Raw genomic sequence first — 18,132 nt, 5'->3', positions numbered from 1 at the left:
TGTGTATCATTTTTTCGAATGCTGCTGCTTTGTACTTTTGTAGGTTTGATGTGGCATAGATAATTGTTTCTGCCTATGTTGGCTATCTGCAAAAGTCAAGTATGCGTCTTTTTATTGTTATATCCAAGAAGAGTATTTGTTGTTTGTGAATTTTTTCTATAGTGAACTGGATATTTTTGTATATTCTGTTTATGTCTGCTTGAAGTTCATTAATTTTCTCTATTGGGTCATCTGCCACACAGGTTTCATCATCCACAAATCTGTACCAGTTAAGAGTTTTGTATCAATTCTTCATAATTATTGTATTAAAGATTGCATTTTCCATGTGGTTAATGAATACGTTTGTCCGTCTTCCTGCTGGGCTCCCGTTGAAAGGTCATCATTTAGTAAGTAATATTCCTTTTCAGATTGGAACTAATTTGCGATGTGACTACTTGAAAAGTTTTGGCTATGTCTATAATATTACCTGTGGGTAATTTCTTGTGTATCGATGGATTCTCTTCAGTTAATTTTGTTGTGTCTGTAATCGGTACAAGGGTGTACATAATTGCTATATGAAAAAAATTGTGAAGCTGTTTGCGGAATATGTAGGCTTTTTATTTGTGTTGTAGGTCCGTTTGAGTTTTTCACTCTTCTGGTGTTCTTTATTTCTTTACGTGCTTTGCCATATAGCATTATGGTGTAATCATGAAATTTATACCATGTTACATATAAGTATTTTATTTGTGAATGTTGGGTTATCTTCCTGGAGTTGGTACTTTTTGGTTCTTTTGTGTGATAGGTTGTTTCTGTTTGTCTGTGAATATATGTCTGGTGTCCTTGAAGTTTTTTTATGGATGTCTGAAAATGTGATGTTGGATTAGATTTCATTTTTGTGATGCTTTAGGAAATTAATTATTGGTTTTTTTCTATAAACTGTTCATTATTGGTCAGTAATATTGTAATACCTGTATCAGTTCTGAAGTGTATTTTTCCTTTTAATTTTTGGTGGTGTTGTTTCCTGCTTGAGTTTCCTGTTAAGTTCTTTCTTTGGCATGGTGATTAAGCTTTTTATTTTAATCTTCACCCATTTTCATGTTAGCTCTGCATTAGTATCTCTTCTTGTTTTCGGATGACTTCTGTTGGTACAATCAGATTTCCTACGTAGTGGTTGTCTGTATTAGTCCAGATGCTGTGTCTGAGCCCTGTTCTAATAGTGTGTCTCTGTTAAGTCTGTATCTGTGAGGTTTCTTGCCTCTGAGTGGAACATGTGTCGTTTGTGAGTGTCGAATTTTGTTGTGTTTATATTACAGGTTGTGTTTACTTTTTTGGAGTCATCAGTCTTGTGACCGGTTTGATATGGGCCACCATGAAGTCCTCTCCTATGCCAACCTTTTCACCTCAGAGTAGCAATTGCAGCCTACATACTCAAATATTTGCTGACTGTATTCCAGTCTCTGTTTTCCTCCACAATTTTTACACTCTACAGCTCCCTTTATTACCATGGAAATTATTTCTTGACGTCTTAACAGATGTCCTATCATCCTGTCCCTTCTTCTTTTCATTGTTTCCATACATTCTTCCCCTCGCTGATTCTTCGGGGAATTACCTCATTCCACATCTTATCAGTCTACCTAACTCTAAAGATTCTTGTATAGCATCACATCTCAAATGCTTCGCTTCTCTGTTGTGCCGGTTTTATCTCAGCCCATGTTTCAGTACCATAGAATGATGTGGTAAAAACAGAAATTTCTTCATGAAAGTAAGGCCTTCGTTTTAATCTAGTGGCCAGCAATTTCCTTTTTTTGCGAATGCTAGCCAGCTTTTCACGTCTTCCTTGCACAGTCCATCGTGCGTTATTTTGCTGCCTAGGTAGCAGAATTCCTTAACTTCACCTTCTTCGTGATCACAAATCCTGATATTAAGTTTCTCGCCATTTTCATTTCTGCTGCTTCTCGTTATTTGCGTATTTCTTCGATTTGCTCTCACTCTATGTTCTATACTCATTAGACTGTTGATTGAAATCAACATGAAATTCTTCTCTATGTTCACTGAAGTGTGTATATATATCCTGGTCCACTGGTTCCATTGGTCGGATATCGGGACTTCCCTCAGGGCCTTTCTCGATACCTTTCTGCTTAAGGGCTTTTGATTTGTGAGACTGGATTATTAAGAGGGTGGTTTGAAAAGTTCTCGGAACATATATAGGGTGGTCCAATGATAGTGACCGGGCCAAATATCTCACGAAATAAGCATGAAACGAAAAAACTGCTAAGAACTAAACTCGTCTAGCTTCAAGGGGGAAACCAGATGGCGCTACGGTTGGCCCGCTAGATGGCGCTGCCATAAGTCGAACGGATATCAACTGCGTTTTTTTAAATAGCAAGCCCCAGTTTTTATTACATATTTGTATAGTACGTAAAGAAATATGAATGTTTTATTTGGACCACTTTTTTCGCTTTGTGATAGATGGCACTGTAATAGCCACAAACGTATAAGTACGTGGTATGACGTAACATTCCGCCAGTGCGGACGGTATTTGCTTCGTGATACATTACCCTTGTTAAAATGGATCGTTTACCAATTGCGGAAAAGGTCGATATCGTGTTGATGTATGGCTATTGTGATCAAAATGCCCAACGGGCGTGTGCTATGTATGCTGCTCAGTATCCTGGACGACATCATCCAAGTGTCTGGACCGTTCGCCGGTTAGTTACGTTATTTAAGGAAACAGGAAGCGTTCAGCCACATGTGACACGTCAACCACGACCTGCAACAAATGATGATGCCCAGGTAGGTGTTTTAGCTGCTGTCGCGGCTAATCCGCACATCAGCAGCAGACAAACTGCGCGAGAATCGGGAATTTTAAACATGTCGGTGTTGAGAATGTTACATCGACATCGATTGCACCCGTAGCGTATTTCTATGTACCAAGGACTGCATGGCGACGAGTTTGAACGTCGTGTACAGTTCTGCCACTGGGCACAAGAGAAATTACGGGACGATGACAGATTTTTTGAACGCGTTCCATTTAGCGACGAAGCGTCATTCACCAACAGTGGTAACGTCAACGGGCATATTATGCACTATTGGGCAACGGAAAATCCACGATGGCTGCGACAAGTGGAACATCAGCGACCTTGGCGGGTTAATGTATGGTGCGGTATTATGGGAGGAAGGATAATTGGTCCCCATTTTATCGATGGTAATCTAAATGGTGCAATGTATGCTGATTTCCTACGTAATGTTATACCGATGTTACTACAAGATGTTTCACTGCATGACAGAATGGCGATGTACTTCCAACATGATGGATGTCCGGCACATAGTTCGCATGCGGTTGAAGTGGTACTGAATAGCATATTTCATGACAGGTGGATCGGTCGTCGAAGCACTTTCACCGGATCTGACGTCCCCGGATTTTTTTCCGAGGTGGGGGGGGGGGGGGTGGGGGAGTTGAAGGATATTTGCTATCGTGATCCACCGACAACATCTGACAACATGCGTCAGCACATTGTCAATGCATGTGGGAACATTACGGAAGGCAAACTACTCGCTGTTGAGCGGAATGTCGTTACACGTACTGCCAAATGCATTGAGCATTTATTCCATTTATATGGTATTTACAGATAATCACGCTGTAACAGCATGCGTTCTCAGAAATGATAAGTTCACAAAGGTACATGTATCGGTCACATTGGAACAACCGAAATAATGTGTTCAAACATACCTAAGTTCTGTATTTTAATTTAAAAAACCTACCTGTTACCAACTGTTCGTCTAAAATTGTGAGCCATATTTTTTTTTTGTTATTACAGTGCTATCTATCACAAAGTGAAAAAAGTGGTCCAACTAAAACATTCATATTTCTTCACGTACTACACGAATATGTAATAAAAAATGGGTGTTTCTATTCAAAAAAACGCGGTTGATATCCATTTGACCTATGGCAGCGCCATCTAGCGGGCCAACCATAGCGCCATCTGGTTTCCCCCTTCAAGCTAGACAAGTTTCGTTCACATCACTGAAACGTATTTTTATTTTTCAATACACTCTCCTTGTAGGTTATTACACCTGGTCCAACGCTGTTCCGGTGCCTTGATCCCAACTCCAGGCCTGCAAAATAGCTGTCGACTCCGGCTATCAGTTCTTCGTTTGAAGTAAATCTTCGTCCACCAAGAAAAATTTTCAGTTTTGGGAAGAGATGGAAGTCTGATGGAGCCTAGTCAGCTGAATAAGGTGGACGTGACAACAATTCATACCTTAGTTCGTGTAATTTTGTCATTGCGACGGCACATGTATGTGGACGCGCGTCAAGAGTCGCGGTACCCATCTTGCAGATATTTTTTTTCATTTCTAACTCTTCAATTAAAATGTGATATACCCTTTGAGATGACGTCTGGTAAGAGTGAGCAATTTCACGCACTTTCTATCGGCTAACCTCCACGACTATTTTCTGCACTTTTGCAATGATTTCTGGAGTAGTGACACTACGCTGATGATCATTTAAGCTCTCCAGACAAAATTTAAAATCATTTGTCCACTTGGCAACAGTTGAATACGAGGCAGTCCCCCAGTGTATTCTGGAGATCGGACTGCTCGAATCTCTATTTTTTTCATCTTCGCAAATCACTACGCGGGAACAACTGAGCCACGTCACTGCCATAGCTCTCTTCCAAGACGAGGCCTACGAGAAAGACGAGCCGCGGCGCGTACGTCACGAAGGTAGTTCTGCGCCTGCTCGCAAGTTCAAATCAACAGACAAACTACGTTTCTACATCTGCTAACTCGTAACTAAGTGTGTCCGTACAAACGAAAACTCGATCTTCTACTGGAATCCGCTATTATGGAATCTTACTGTTATTAGTCCTATAATGATGGGAAGTCCATGGTCCTACATATAATTTGTTACAGCTTTACTGCAAAATAAAACCATGACAAAATGATTATCAGTTGCATAAGTCACCACTTCCAGCATGTAATTAGTGCTGTTAAGCAGAAGATACTAAATGCTGTAAACAAGCGGTTGTACCATTTATATCGAGTATTGATCTTAAATTAAATTTCGCTGTAGTACTGTTAATAAGTAAAACTTCATACTAGCAGACTCCAGTGGAAGATGCAATTCTCGCTATTACATACACGCCCAGCTGCGAGTTAACAGGTTTAAAAACACGTTTTGCCTCCTGAGCTGAGAGAGCGAGCAAGTTCAGGACTACCTTCGTGACGTACGCGACGCGGCCTGTCTTTCTCGTGGGCCTCGCTTCCAACAGGACTGACGTGACACGTGTTTACAGGTGTAACGTCGCCTTAGAAAAATTATAAATGAGTGTGCTGGTAAACCCCTTACGTTATTTGATTTTCAAACAAAAAAAAATGGCTCTGAGCACTATGGGACATAACATCTATGGTCATCAGTCCCCTAGAACTTAGAACTACTTAAACCTAACTAACCTAAGGACATCACACAACACCCACTACCGCGAGGCAGAGAAAATCCCTGACCCCGCCGGGAATCGAACCCGGGAACCCGGTCGTGGGAAGCGAGAACGCTACCGCACGACCACGAGCTGCGGACGATTTTCAAACAGCTGGGCAGAACTGAACGTACTAAGACATTCACTAAAGTGACACACAATATTTTTAGCGCAACGCAATCTGACTTTCAATAATCCCTACAAAGAATGGCCCTCACTAACAATAACCTATACCTTTCATGAATCACTTACCTCACAAAAATCTTCGTTACTCGAACTACTGCAATACAGCGAGTGCCAATACTTCCAGATAAATAAAAGATTCTAACTACTGAAGGCACTAACTACTGATCGGCATAGTTAGCAAATGAAAGATTTTGATAGAGAACAAACATTGTATTTACATTAATAATGTTCAAAAGTAATAATATATATATCAGTTCATGACATCCAGTCTTACAAATTTACTGTCTCTGATGGATACACGTCCAGATCATCCGTTCTCAAAACTCCGCCATCTCTCTCCCCACATCCACTACTGCTGGCGGCTCACCTCCAACTGGGCAAGGCCCAACACTACAATAGCAAATATTGCAACAATGCCGACCAGCCTCAGACTGCATACAGCACAGCCAGTGATTTTCATACAGAGCGCTATGTGACGTTACCAACATAAAAACCTAGGCAGTCTACTTACAGCATCTTGGCCAACCACTACGCGGATCATCATTTAAGCTCTCCTGACAATATTTAAATTCATTTGTCCACTTGGTAACAGTTGGATATGAAGGAACACTCCTCCAATATAATCGGTATGAATGTTCTTTGCTTTCATACCTTTCGTTACGAAATACTTAATCACTGCTCGAATCTCGATTTTTTCCATCTTCGTTAATCACTACGCGGAAACAGCAACACAGCCACGTCACCACCATAGCCCTCTTCCAAGAGCACTGACGTGGCACGTGTTTTCAGGCAACAGTCCAGTGAATACCACGTGAACACCTCGTTGTGCTAGCGCTGACCTCTAGTGGTGATTGCGAGAATTTTCAAACCACCCTCATATGTATACCTCTTTCTTGGGTCAAAGCGACGCTGGCGACCTTTATTTAGAGTGAACAGTAGTGCATCCGCAGAGCAGTACGTGTCGTAGTTTTTCTCGCGCATTTCTCCTCGTCAAGATTTCAGATTGCGACCGCGGATATAAGTGCGTTCCCACATGACGCACAGGAACGAAACGACCGTGTCAGCTATTCGAGAGTTGTCTATCAATAGAGCGGCATCTGGCTACGAACCGAGTAGCGACGTAACGTGAGAAGTCGCGGCCGGTTAGCTTTTACGACGCCGGCGTCGCACCGAGAGCGGCTCGGCGGTGCTGCCGAGCAGGAAGAGACGGCGGCGATTGGGCGGCCGCTGCAGCAGCAGGTGGAGCCGCGCCGCCAGCGCCGGTTCCCACACTTTCACACGCAGCGGCCGGGCCGCGCGACCGCGGCGCCCGGCAGAGCTGACCCGCTCGCTTCACTTTCCCGCGAGGGACGAGGCGGCACGCCACACCGCGCCGCAGCACGGGACGAGCCTCTGCGGGGACCGCTGACGTAACGCCGGCCGTCTTCTTCGGGAGCAACCACCGCATCAAAGGAAAGGCGCCGGCGACGGCAGCAGCGGCGCTGTACGACCGGAGGCGGCCAGCTCCACTTGGCTCGCGTACGCAGTTGCGCAAAGGACTCGAGACGGCGGCGACAAGTGGCTCAGCTATTTAACCGGAGCAGAGCACCGGCATTCCCGTGGCCTCGGAGTGCGTGTGATATTCTGCGTGCCTCGCCGACATTTCTCCTCGGTCTCGCCACATTGTGTGGCGCACGTGGGCAGCAGGTTTCCTTCCAGCCGGCGCAACGGCGGAAAATTACGTCCCGCACGCCGGAATGTCTTCCCGAGTATGGGGGCCCGCGTTGTCCATTGCTAAAGCCGTATACGTTGTACAGTACGAAAGGCATTCGACAGGTACCTTGCAGGAGCGCTTTCATTGTGAATGTTGGAAATTGGCCACTCTCAAAGTCGGTTCGCTAATAGGAGCGTTGAACTGGAGTTGACAGCGTCGCGTTTGCTGGGGGGGGGGGGGGGGGGAGGTGGGTTGTTTGAGGGAGGAGACCAGACAGCAAGGCCATCGGTGTCATGGGAAGGACGGGGAAGGAAGTCGGCCGTGCCCTTTCAAAGGAAGCATCCCGGCATTCGCCTGGAGCGATTTAGGGAAATCACGGAAAACCTAAATCAGGATGGCAGGACGCAGGATTGAACCGTCGTCTTTCCGAATGCGAGTCCAGTGTGATAGCCACTGCGCCACCAATATATAATTTTCCAAATGGAAGTTTGACTTTTCAGGAACATATGCACACCGACATACACCCAGGACAATGCGACTTCTTTCTCTTCCCAAAACTGAAGTCTGCGCTAGAAGGTACGAGGTTCGAGTCCGTGGATGCAGTGATGGAAAGAGTGACGAACCTCCACAACAGCATGACATAAAATGACTAGCAGCACTGATTCTAAAAGTGCAAAATTCGTGTGGAGCAGTGTAGGAACCGAGGAGAGGACTGCATTGAAAGGGCAACATTTCACTTGTGTAAGTTTATTTCAGTAAAGAGTTAGAGCATGAGTCCGGATTATTTCCTGCCACTCCTCTTATGTTTGTGTCTTTTTTTTCGACATCTCCTCCTAAAACCACTGAACAGGTTTCAGCCAAAATTGATACTCACATCCCTTACTGTCAGGCAACAACCGCTGTGGGGTTAAGAAACATCATATGTAGCATCATGCATAACGTTCAGATTTATTACTTCTGTGCTATTAACTCTACTTGCAATAAATTTTGTACACAGTATCGACATATGCTTCTAAACACACGTACAAAATTATGTAATGGCACTACACGTAGATCAGGAGATATGACATCATAAACACTGAGATGCATGAAAACATGCCGCATTATGCATGACCTTTGAATTTGTTACTTCTTTGCTACACCTCTTTTCACAACGTATTCGCAGACAGTATTCACATATGCAGTTCGATCTACCTACACAAATATATTATTGTACGACACATAGTTCAAGAGACATGCCGTGATAAACACTGAAAGCCGCGCGGGGTAGCCGTGCGGTCTAGGACGCCTTGTCACGGCCAGCGCGGCTCCCTCCGTCGGAGGTTCGATTCCTCCCTCGGACATGGGTGTGTGTGTCGTCCTTAGCGTAAGTTAGTTTAAGTTAGATTAAGTAGTTCGTAAGCTTAGGGACCTACGACCTCTGCAGTTCGGTCCCATAAGACCTTACCACAAATTTCCAAACACTGAGATGTCTGAAAAAATATCGCATCATGTATAAAGTTAATACATTCGTTCTTTACTATACACATCAAAAAAGTTTTGCATCACCTCGGTTCCGAGAGTTCAGGAGCTTGTACAGAAAATTGGAATAGAGGTCTGTATAAACATCATATCCGCCCTTTTTATTGCTCATGAAAACCACACATCGCATGTTGTACCACCATACAGCCAGACTTTCAGAGGTGGTCGTCCACATTGCTGTACGCACCGGTACCTTTAATACCCAATAGCACGTCCTCTTGCATTGATGATGCCTGTATTCATCGTGGCATACTATCCACAAGTTCATCATGGCATTGTTGGCCTAGATAGACCCAATCCTCAACAGCGATTCGGCGTGGATCCTTCAGAGTGGTTGGTGGGTCATGTCGTTCTTAAACAGCCCTTTTCAATCCGTCCCAGGCATGTTCGATAGGGTTCATGTCCGGAGAACATGCTAGCCACTCTAGTCGAGAGATGCCGTTATCCTGAATGAAGCCATTCATAACATGTGCATTATGGGAGCGCGAATTGTCGTCCATGAAGACAAATATCTCGCAAATATGCTGCCGATATGGTTGCACTATCGGTCGGATGATGGAATTCACGTATCGTACAGCCGTAACGGCGCCTTCCATGACCACCAGCGGCGTACGACGACCCCACGTAATGCCACCCCAAAACAGCAGGGAGCCTCCACCTTGCACTCTCTGGACAGTGTGTCTAAGGCGTCCAGCCTCACCGAGTTGCCTCCAAACACGTCTCCGACGATTGTCTGGTTGAAGGCATTTGCGAACTGCATCGGTAAAGAGAACATGATGTCAATCCTGAGCGGTCCATTCGGCATGTTGCTGGGCCCATCTGTACCGCTCTGCATGGTCTCTAGGTTGCAAATATGGACCTCGTCATGGACGTCGGGAGTGAAGTTGCTCCTCATGCTGTTTATTTCGCATAGTTTGAGTCGTAACACGACGTCCTGTGGCTGCACGAAAAGCATTATTCAACATGGTGGCCTTGCTGTCAACATTCCTCCGAGCCATAATCCGTAGGTAGCGATCATCCACTGCAGTAGTAGCCCTTGGGCGGGTTGAGCGAGGCATGTCATCGACAGTTCCTGTCTCTCTGTATCTCCTCCATGTCCGAACAACATCGCTTTGGTTCACTCCGAGACACCTGAACACTTCCTTTGTTAAGAGCCCTTCCTTGCTCAAAGTAACAATGCGGTCGCGATCGAACCGCGGTATTGACCGTCTAGACATGGTTCACCTACAGAAAACACAAGTCGCGTACCTCCTTCCTGGTGGAAGACTGGAACTGATCGGCAGTCGGATCCTCATCTTTGGGCGGGGTTAGTGACGTCTCTGAACAGTCAAAGGGACTGTGGCTGTGGTGCAATATCAATAGTCAACGTCCATACAGCTGTGAAGAGCCGTTGTCAACGAGACGTTAACCAATCGTACGCAGCTTCAGGATCATCTCACACCTAGTCGGAAGAACATGCAAGGTTTCGTTTCTAATACAAAATTGACAAAATGGATGCCAGGGCAATGGCGGGTTTGTCAGTTAGTAATGTTTTCTTGGAGAAACGCCGAAAAAGAGTATGACTTTCTCGTCAACGACACCCACTTCCACTGGTTTAGTGAAATGACAGAAAAACGTGATCAGACCGAACAGGGATTAAAACATCTGTCTTTCCAAATAATCCCAATGATGTAACATATAATTCCGAGTTCATTATAAAGGACAATTATTCAACTTTGAGCTTAATAACACTAATGATTTTCTTTTCTTTTGATCTAACGTAATAGATGGCTGGCTGGCTGGGACATCATATATATTATTAGGGACCGAAGAGGCGGTGTCCTGTGTTATTCGGTATCAGCGAGCTGATGAGTAATCAACATAAAGTGTGCTAGAGTGGAGGGATACAATAGTTATTGTTGGAGTTGGAGCATATGGGGCTAGCCTGTAGGCTCGAGACTTTCCCACAAGATCAAGTCTCCATCACTTTTCAGGTGGGATACATGTCTAGTAGTTCTGACAGGATGGTGAAATTTCCGAAGTAGTGTCGTGAGAGAGAGAAAGGAATATCGAAAGGTAGTGTCTTCTTGTTGCTCATGAGGTCTTTTGGATGAAAGTTGTAAACGTTTAAACAATTTTGAAGTTTTCCGGGGGGGGCTACATATCCAAAGTTATCGATAAAGTTATTTCGGCAGTACAGAAAGCCGACAAGTCTTCGCAAGTGTTTCCCGTGCGTAGGCTTGAAATTATGATCAGTCCTTTCCCAATTGTTTACGCGACTTTTGTTGTTTAGGATTGCACATGATGGGTAGGATTGGCGATGTTTAGTGAAAAACATGGACTCGATACGGCTGATTCAAACCAGTTGTGTGCATTTTTTTCTGTCCAAGTTGGAAGTGTTGTAATTCTGGTGTTTACCGCAAGCTACGTAGCTTTGAACTGCTAGACTTTGTGAAGAGTTCAGTGGAAGTAGCAAGGAATTAGTTTGTTTCGCTGTTTTGTTACTTAGCGGAATATTTATGAATGCGCTGTAGTTAGGCTGCTACATGGTTTCTGTCTTCGGAAATAGACTGAGAATGAATTCTTGCGAATCATAGCTAGGCTGGCGACCATTATTCAGACTATTTTAAAAGTGTAGCAGCGCTTATAACAAACGTTAATAAACTTTTCATTGATTATCGCCGAATTTGATTTCATGACCACAGCAACAACTAGTACATGGGAAGCGGAAAATATGACCTCTGAAATCTGCCACATGTATTGTTTCGCTTAGCAGTTGAATTACAAATTTATTTATGATTTAACTGAAAAACAAATCAGTACAAGTATCCGTTCTCATTGTCTCCACGAAATAGGGTTCGGCCATCTTCGCTCGCTTGTAATATGCTAATCTGTGCAACGCCATTTGATATGCGTCTTTGAAAATGACAGACCGTCAGAACTGCACTCACAGGCAATAAATATATTGACACCCGTAAGCGGTATGCACCATATTAAAAATATTATGACACATTATTTCTGCTTCATTGCTTCCTTGACATAGAACAGTTCAGATATTCAATAACATTGTTAAAGCGATACTCGAAATTGCAAATACCAAGCACCTTTGCTATGAATTTGTGTGCCTCAGAGAAGTTTCTCTAGATATGTTTATTAAAGACGTAGACTGGAAAAAGGTCAAATAGACAAGCTCTTCTCTTAAAGCACAAAGGAAACAGCCAAGTTTAACCTCAGCTGTACATGTACTTGTCCACAGAGTTTACCGCTACCAGTACATAAATCACACTGCAGTTACTTGAGTTTTGAAGACACAGCAATTAAGCACGATACGATTAAGTCGAAGTATAAGCCTCCACATTCGATCACTTCGTTATCCAAATGTTTCACTTAACTTCAATGTACGTAGTCGGTAGGTGTTTCTCAATAAAGAGATCTTGCGTAATAATTACGATGCTTAACTCTTCATAGTAGACGTATATTTCTATCATGGTTCGAGCTATGTAAATGAGGGAGATACAGGAACCTTACCTTACACGGACCATGCACATTACGACATTATAATAGCTGGTGAACAAATGTTCTCCAGGACTCACCTCATCAACATTCATTTCAGCGAGCAGGATGTGCCTTAGCTATGAGAGAAAAAGCTAGTACAGATTTCTTTGCTATCGTGTTTACCTTGAGCGCTCATGCTCTTGTGACTGCTGTATCCGCATCTTTTCTCTTATGCAATACTTTGTTTGTCCCTTTCCCATTCTAATTGCTCTGAAATTGTGCTATCGAGCACAATTTCTGTAAGATCCGCGCCCTTTCAGTGATACTTCTGTTTGAGTAGAAATGTCCAATCATTAATTTCAGCAATCCTCCAGCCACACACAAAATATACAGTACCTGGAGAAAACCTTTGTAAGGCCTCTAAAAAGACATCGTTTCGTATTTTATCTGCCCACACTTTATAATCCTCTTACTTGTTGTGGCGAGTCACAGTAAAATGCCTTTAATGGTAAAATGTGTACTTGTATCTTTGTGTTTTGTTACTTATTTGTTCAAGACGTCGGTAGGTAGAGGGAAGTGTGTGACAGTAACCAATTCTCTGGCGATACGAATAACGAAATCTGAAAACCACACAAATTATTAATTCCTTACGAAGTACTTCCATGTTGTTTCAGTGACAAGCTTTTTCATTGTATTAACACCTACTTAAAACTGGTATATAAGCCCTTGATACTATGTCGATTAAGTTGGTTTACGCCATCCAGTGACATTTTGCTAAAAGTATTCCCAACTTTATTCACCAATGCTTAAAAGCTGCTAAAAGATTTTATCACTTAGATATGTCGGAGTGCTTGCAATTGTATCCTAGCTACGATAACAAATGGAATTTTCCGTAGTTTCCATAGGATAAAACAAAGCAGACTGCCCCTATACTCAGCCAGTTTAGAAATATAAGATCACAAAAGAAAGAAAAAAATATTGATCACTTGTTATAAAAGAATATACGATGTATTGCTGCTTATTGTCAATATGGATACTTGAGTGTATTTCTAAGGCCAGGAACACTTAGGCATTATCACCTGGATCGGCGACTGAATATGGCACAGATTTTTCTCTGGGTTATCTATCTTGAACGCTGATCCGTAATCGACTGTCAGTTCGTTTACAGTGTGTAATCTACCGTAACACTTACGTACAGTGATAAAATAAATATTATTTCTAATCTAATTCAATTACTTGTTTATTGAGAGACACACAGCGTTCCAAGTTTGTTACAATGTTAAAAATTACGTTTTCGATATAAAATAGTGGTCTAGTAGCCAGTGTGTATTTTGTAAATGATGCCTACCCGTCTGACCAGCGCGGTACAAAATCATATATATATATATATATATATATATATATATATATATATATATATATATATATATATATATATATATATTGTATTAGCAATATACTGAAATCATAACTCAACGTGAAAGCTGTGAAGTAATGATAGTTATGATATTTCAAATGGGACAGGAGGTTACTCATACAAATTATTTTTGTCAAAAGTTTCCGTCTCAGCTCCATCGATTCCCAGTTTAAAAACAACGATTTAAGGAGTTTTGTTACTTTTTACTTATCACGATACAACTACTGCCATGAAATTTAATATGTTGTAAATTTACTGACAATCTTGATTAGAAGGATTCAGTTGTTAATTAATAATTTTCTTATTCAGTGGTACACCACTTACGACCAGTAACCTGCGTGGGTAGCGATGAGTTTCGGGAGGTAAATAACTACCTTATCTACTACCAATTACGACAATAATTTTGCCCACTTCCTCTAAGAAAATTATCGTTGTAGTTACTTGTCCTTCAACCCCCCCCCCCCCACCCCCCCTCTCTTCTGAACTCACAGATTCCATATTCTGATAACAGTCATTGGATCTCGACGAACGCGAGCAGCAATGTCGCGATACGATGAACCGCAATCGCGATAGGCTACAATCCGACCTTTATCAAAGTCGGAAACGTGATGGTACGCATTTCTCCTCCTTACACGAGGCATCCCAACAACGTTTCACCAGGCGACGCCGCTCAACTGCTGTTTGTGCATGAGAAATCGGTTGGAAACTTTCCTCATGTCAGCACGTTGTAGGTGTCGCCACCGGCGCCAACCTTGTGTGAATGCTGTGAAAAGCTAATCATTTGCATATCACAGCATCTTCTTCCTGTCGGTTAAATTTCGCGTCTGTAGCACGTTATCTTCGTGGTGTAGTAATTTTAATGGCCAGTAGTGTAATTCCTCTTTTTTTTCAACCGAAACTGGCCGTGAAAAAAATGTGCCGCGTTACTTACTGAATGCCTCTCGTAACACGCCGCCAACTGGTGACGTCCCACATGACGCCATGGGTCGAAGGCACACGGATGGAATCGGATCATGAGCTTGACCCAATTATGCAGCAATGTGCGAAAATACGTCGTTGGCAGGTAACACATAAAGACTGAAAAGCTGACCTGTTTCAGGCTTACGTAACATTGTAATCGATCTTATTAAGGCTACTTAGTAGTCGAAACTGGAATATTTCTCCTGTAGTCAGTAGACTTACAATTTACGTAACCAAATTAGCTTTTTTTTCATAACGCCATATACTTTCTGTTCTCTTTCAGTCATTCTTCGGGAGAACCTACAACAACATGAACTCCATTTCGGAATGCAAGAACAACAACGAGTGTATCATCGACAAGAAGAATCGGACGTCCTGCAAAGCGTGCCGCCTCAAGAAGTGCATCGAGGTCGGCATGTCCAAGAGCGGCTCCCGCTACGGCCGGCGCTCTAACTGGTTCAAGATTCACTGTCTGCTGCAAGAGCAGCAGCAGCAGCAGCAACAGCAACAGCAGCAGCAGCAGCAGAACGGGCAGGACGGGGGCGGCATGGGCGGCGGCGGGCTGCCCCTGGGGGCGGCGTCGCTGTTCGGCGGCGCGCCGCCCGGCCTCTACCCGCCCGCCTTCTTTGCCGGGCTCAACGGAGCCTTCCCCGTGTTGCCGCCGTCTCCGCTGCCCAAGCGGCGCAAACTCGAGTCCAGCAGTTCCGACGACTCCTCGGGCGCGTCCTCCGTCGACGACGAGACTGCCGCCATCACTGCAGGGTACGTATTCTCCAAGCCCACAGACTCCTAACTCTTCAGCCAGTACAGCCAAATTCCCCCTGAGATCAATAGGATTTTACGAGCATACGTCCAGAGAGCACGATTTTCATACTGAACGTAATCTTGTACAAGATATTCCTGTGTTTCTCACAAAACGCCTCACAGAGGAGGTGTACTTCCACTTACTCCGGAACATTCTACTTTTCGTACTGAAAGAAGTGCCTTTGGCACTCCGGAAGATCCAGAGTGATAGTTATCAAACGGTTTTTTGGGAGGCAGAGGTTTCTTGCTATGTCTCTCAGAGTCTTACTTCCTCCAGTTGCACAGCATACGCTAAATGTTCAGAGGAATAGTTCGAGTACTCTGCTTCTTGTTTTCATAAGAAGTTTTTGACATATTTCAATACAAACATCAGCGGGAATTATACTACTCGTGTGAGCTTCAGAGGGATTGAAAATGCATAGAAGTAAAATATACAGAAACAGGAATGAAGCCAGCAGTCAGTCGCAACTCAGTCCATACTATTATACATGTAGATCTCAGCTACAGAATACCTATCGTGTGCTAGAAACATAATAAATACAAAATAATCAGTGATATTGAACTCTCTGATACCTCTGTGTTTCATATATCATATGACAACATCTATTCTGTACCTGAAATCTATATCTGCAATCAAGAACAGACTGGCAGATTGAGTAGTGACTGATTGCTGACTTCTTGTTTTGGATTGCTTCACACTCGTCGAGCCCAGTGGTTCCAATGGAATCCAACACGAAGAAAAAAATGTATCTGTAAATTACTGCTATCTTCCAAATGCGTGGGAATAATATGCCCTAATTTATTACAGTGCATTACACAAACAATTCACTTTTGTCTAATACGATACTAGCTGAATACCCCTGCTTTGTCCACGTATTTATGTATTCCATCTTTCATATGACCTCCTTAGAAATTGATGGCATTCGAACTGCCTCTTCATACACTCTCTGTGTCTTTGTCTTTCAGCTGCGTTCTTACAATCGCTTCCTTTTTCACCTGCCGATTTCCTCACTCTATCTTCAACATGCGCCTACACCTCTCTCTCCTCACCCCTCTCTCTGTCCATCTGTTCCTATATCTCTCTCTCTCCGTCCCCTCATCCCCCTTCTTCTATGCATCACCCACTCCACATTCTCCAGTCCATCTCTTTCTACACTTCACCTCCTCTCTCGCTGTTCACTTCCTCCTGCTCCTCTCTGTTTGTCCATCACTGCTCCTCCTCCCCACTCTCACAGTATACCAAGCTCCTCCATACATCCAGCTCATCTTCTCCTTTCCCATCTCTACTCAACTTCTACTCCCGCTCTCTCTACTCTTTTTTTCTCCCACCTCTCACTATTCATCTACTCCTGCTTCATCTCTCAATCCATCTAATCTTGCCCCTCTCCCTAGCACCTGATACACCCTCTGTCCTTAAACATTAAATCTTGCCCACCCTCCCCATCCAAATCCTTCAATCCCTCTCTCTCTGTCCACCTCCTCCTTCCCCTCTTCATCTCATCCTCCTCTTCTGCCTCCTCCCTGACTGTCCCTCTCCCCCCCCCCTGCCTCCTTTTCTGCCCATGTCCTCTGACTCAGCTCTGTTCATGCCATCATGCCATTTACCTTCCTACTAATGTTGTGCAGGATAGTCTGTATGGCAGGTGCTGAAAAAAAAACACTTTTTACCACATATTTATGCTCGTGTTGGAGCAATGAAGTTATAAATCACACAGTGCTGCCACTAGTAAAGCTTTCTGTTTCTGTGCCAGATTTGGTTGAAATCAATCCAGAGGTTTTTAAGGAGATCCTGGACATACATACATACATATTTCTACTTTAATTTATATATAGATTAGCAGATAGTGTATCGCAAAATAAGCAACTTCTAGTATGGCGTGGAAAGTACTGAAGATCGTGTTTGTATGTATATATTTCATTTATTTTGAGTAAGAAAACAGACAAAAATAAATAAATAATAATGAATTTAACGTTATTATGCATAGAAAAGAAAAGCAGTTATTGGCTGAGGTCTGTTACATCAAAAGACAGCATTTTATCGTCAATAAAGTCCTAATAATTCATAAATAATTGTCATTTACATATAAAAAAATTGGTTGTTTGTTTTGGAAAACTGCTACATCTCTGATCTTCTTTTAGAGACAAAAAGTAGGGCAGTCGACTTCTTAATGGTTGGCTTGAACTCTCACAGTGCTTCACTAAGCATACTCCTATGGGATGAGGGATACCCCATCTTGTTCCGTCCTTAGTACTGTTCGTATCTGCTTGTTGTAGGGTGACCTATAGTTGAGGTGGACTACAAATCAACTGTGTAACTTAGTATTTATCATAGCGAAAAATAATTGCCGCAGGTGAAAAACGTGTTTGCTGTTAGCGAATGCACTCACGTCGGTCGTAGGCTGCTATAGCCCAGTAACGCCAGATTTCCCCGCACTGTCCCAACGGGTCCGTTCGTCTTACGTCTCACATTGATTTCTGCGGTTATTTCACGAAGTGTTTCTTGTCTGTTAGCACTTACAACTCTACGCAAACGCCGCTGCTCTCTATAGTTAAGTGAAGGCTGTCAGCTGCTGCGTTGTCAACGGTGAGAAGTAACGTCTGAAATATGGTACTCTCGGCAC

The 18,132-nt window shown here is 43.3% G+C and overlaps 1 protein-coding gene across 2 annotated transcripts in view; it reads left to right on the top strand.

Annotated features, from left to right (window-relative positions):
* The window catches only part of LOC126355175 (knirps-related protein-like), a 169,753-nt gene that overhangs the window by 147,616 nt on the left and 4,005 nt on the right, over positions 1-18,132 (top strand). For both annotated transcript variants that reach the window (XM_050005387.1, XM_050005386.1), the window contains exon 3: positions 14,991-15,469. In XM_050005387.1, the coding sequence (XP_049861344.1) occupies positions 14,991-15,469 (479 nt within the window). The remainder of the gene's footprint in view (positions 1-14,990; positions 15,470-18,132) is intronic.

This window comes from Schistocerca gregaria, chromosome 3 (assembly GCF_023897955.1).
Source record: "Schistocerca gregaria isolate iqSchGreg1 chromosome 3, iqSchGreg1.2, whole genome shotgun sequence".
In the NCBI taxonomy this organism is placed as follows: Eukaryota; Metazoa; Arthropoda; class Insecta; order Orthoptera; family Acrididae; genus Schistocerca; species Schistocerca gregaria.
The sequence above is the reverse complement of the archived record's forward strand: the minus strand, read 5'-3'. Positions and strand labels throughout refer to the sequence as shown.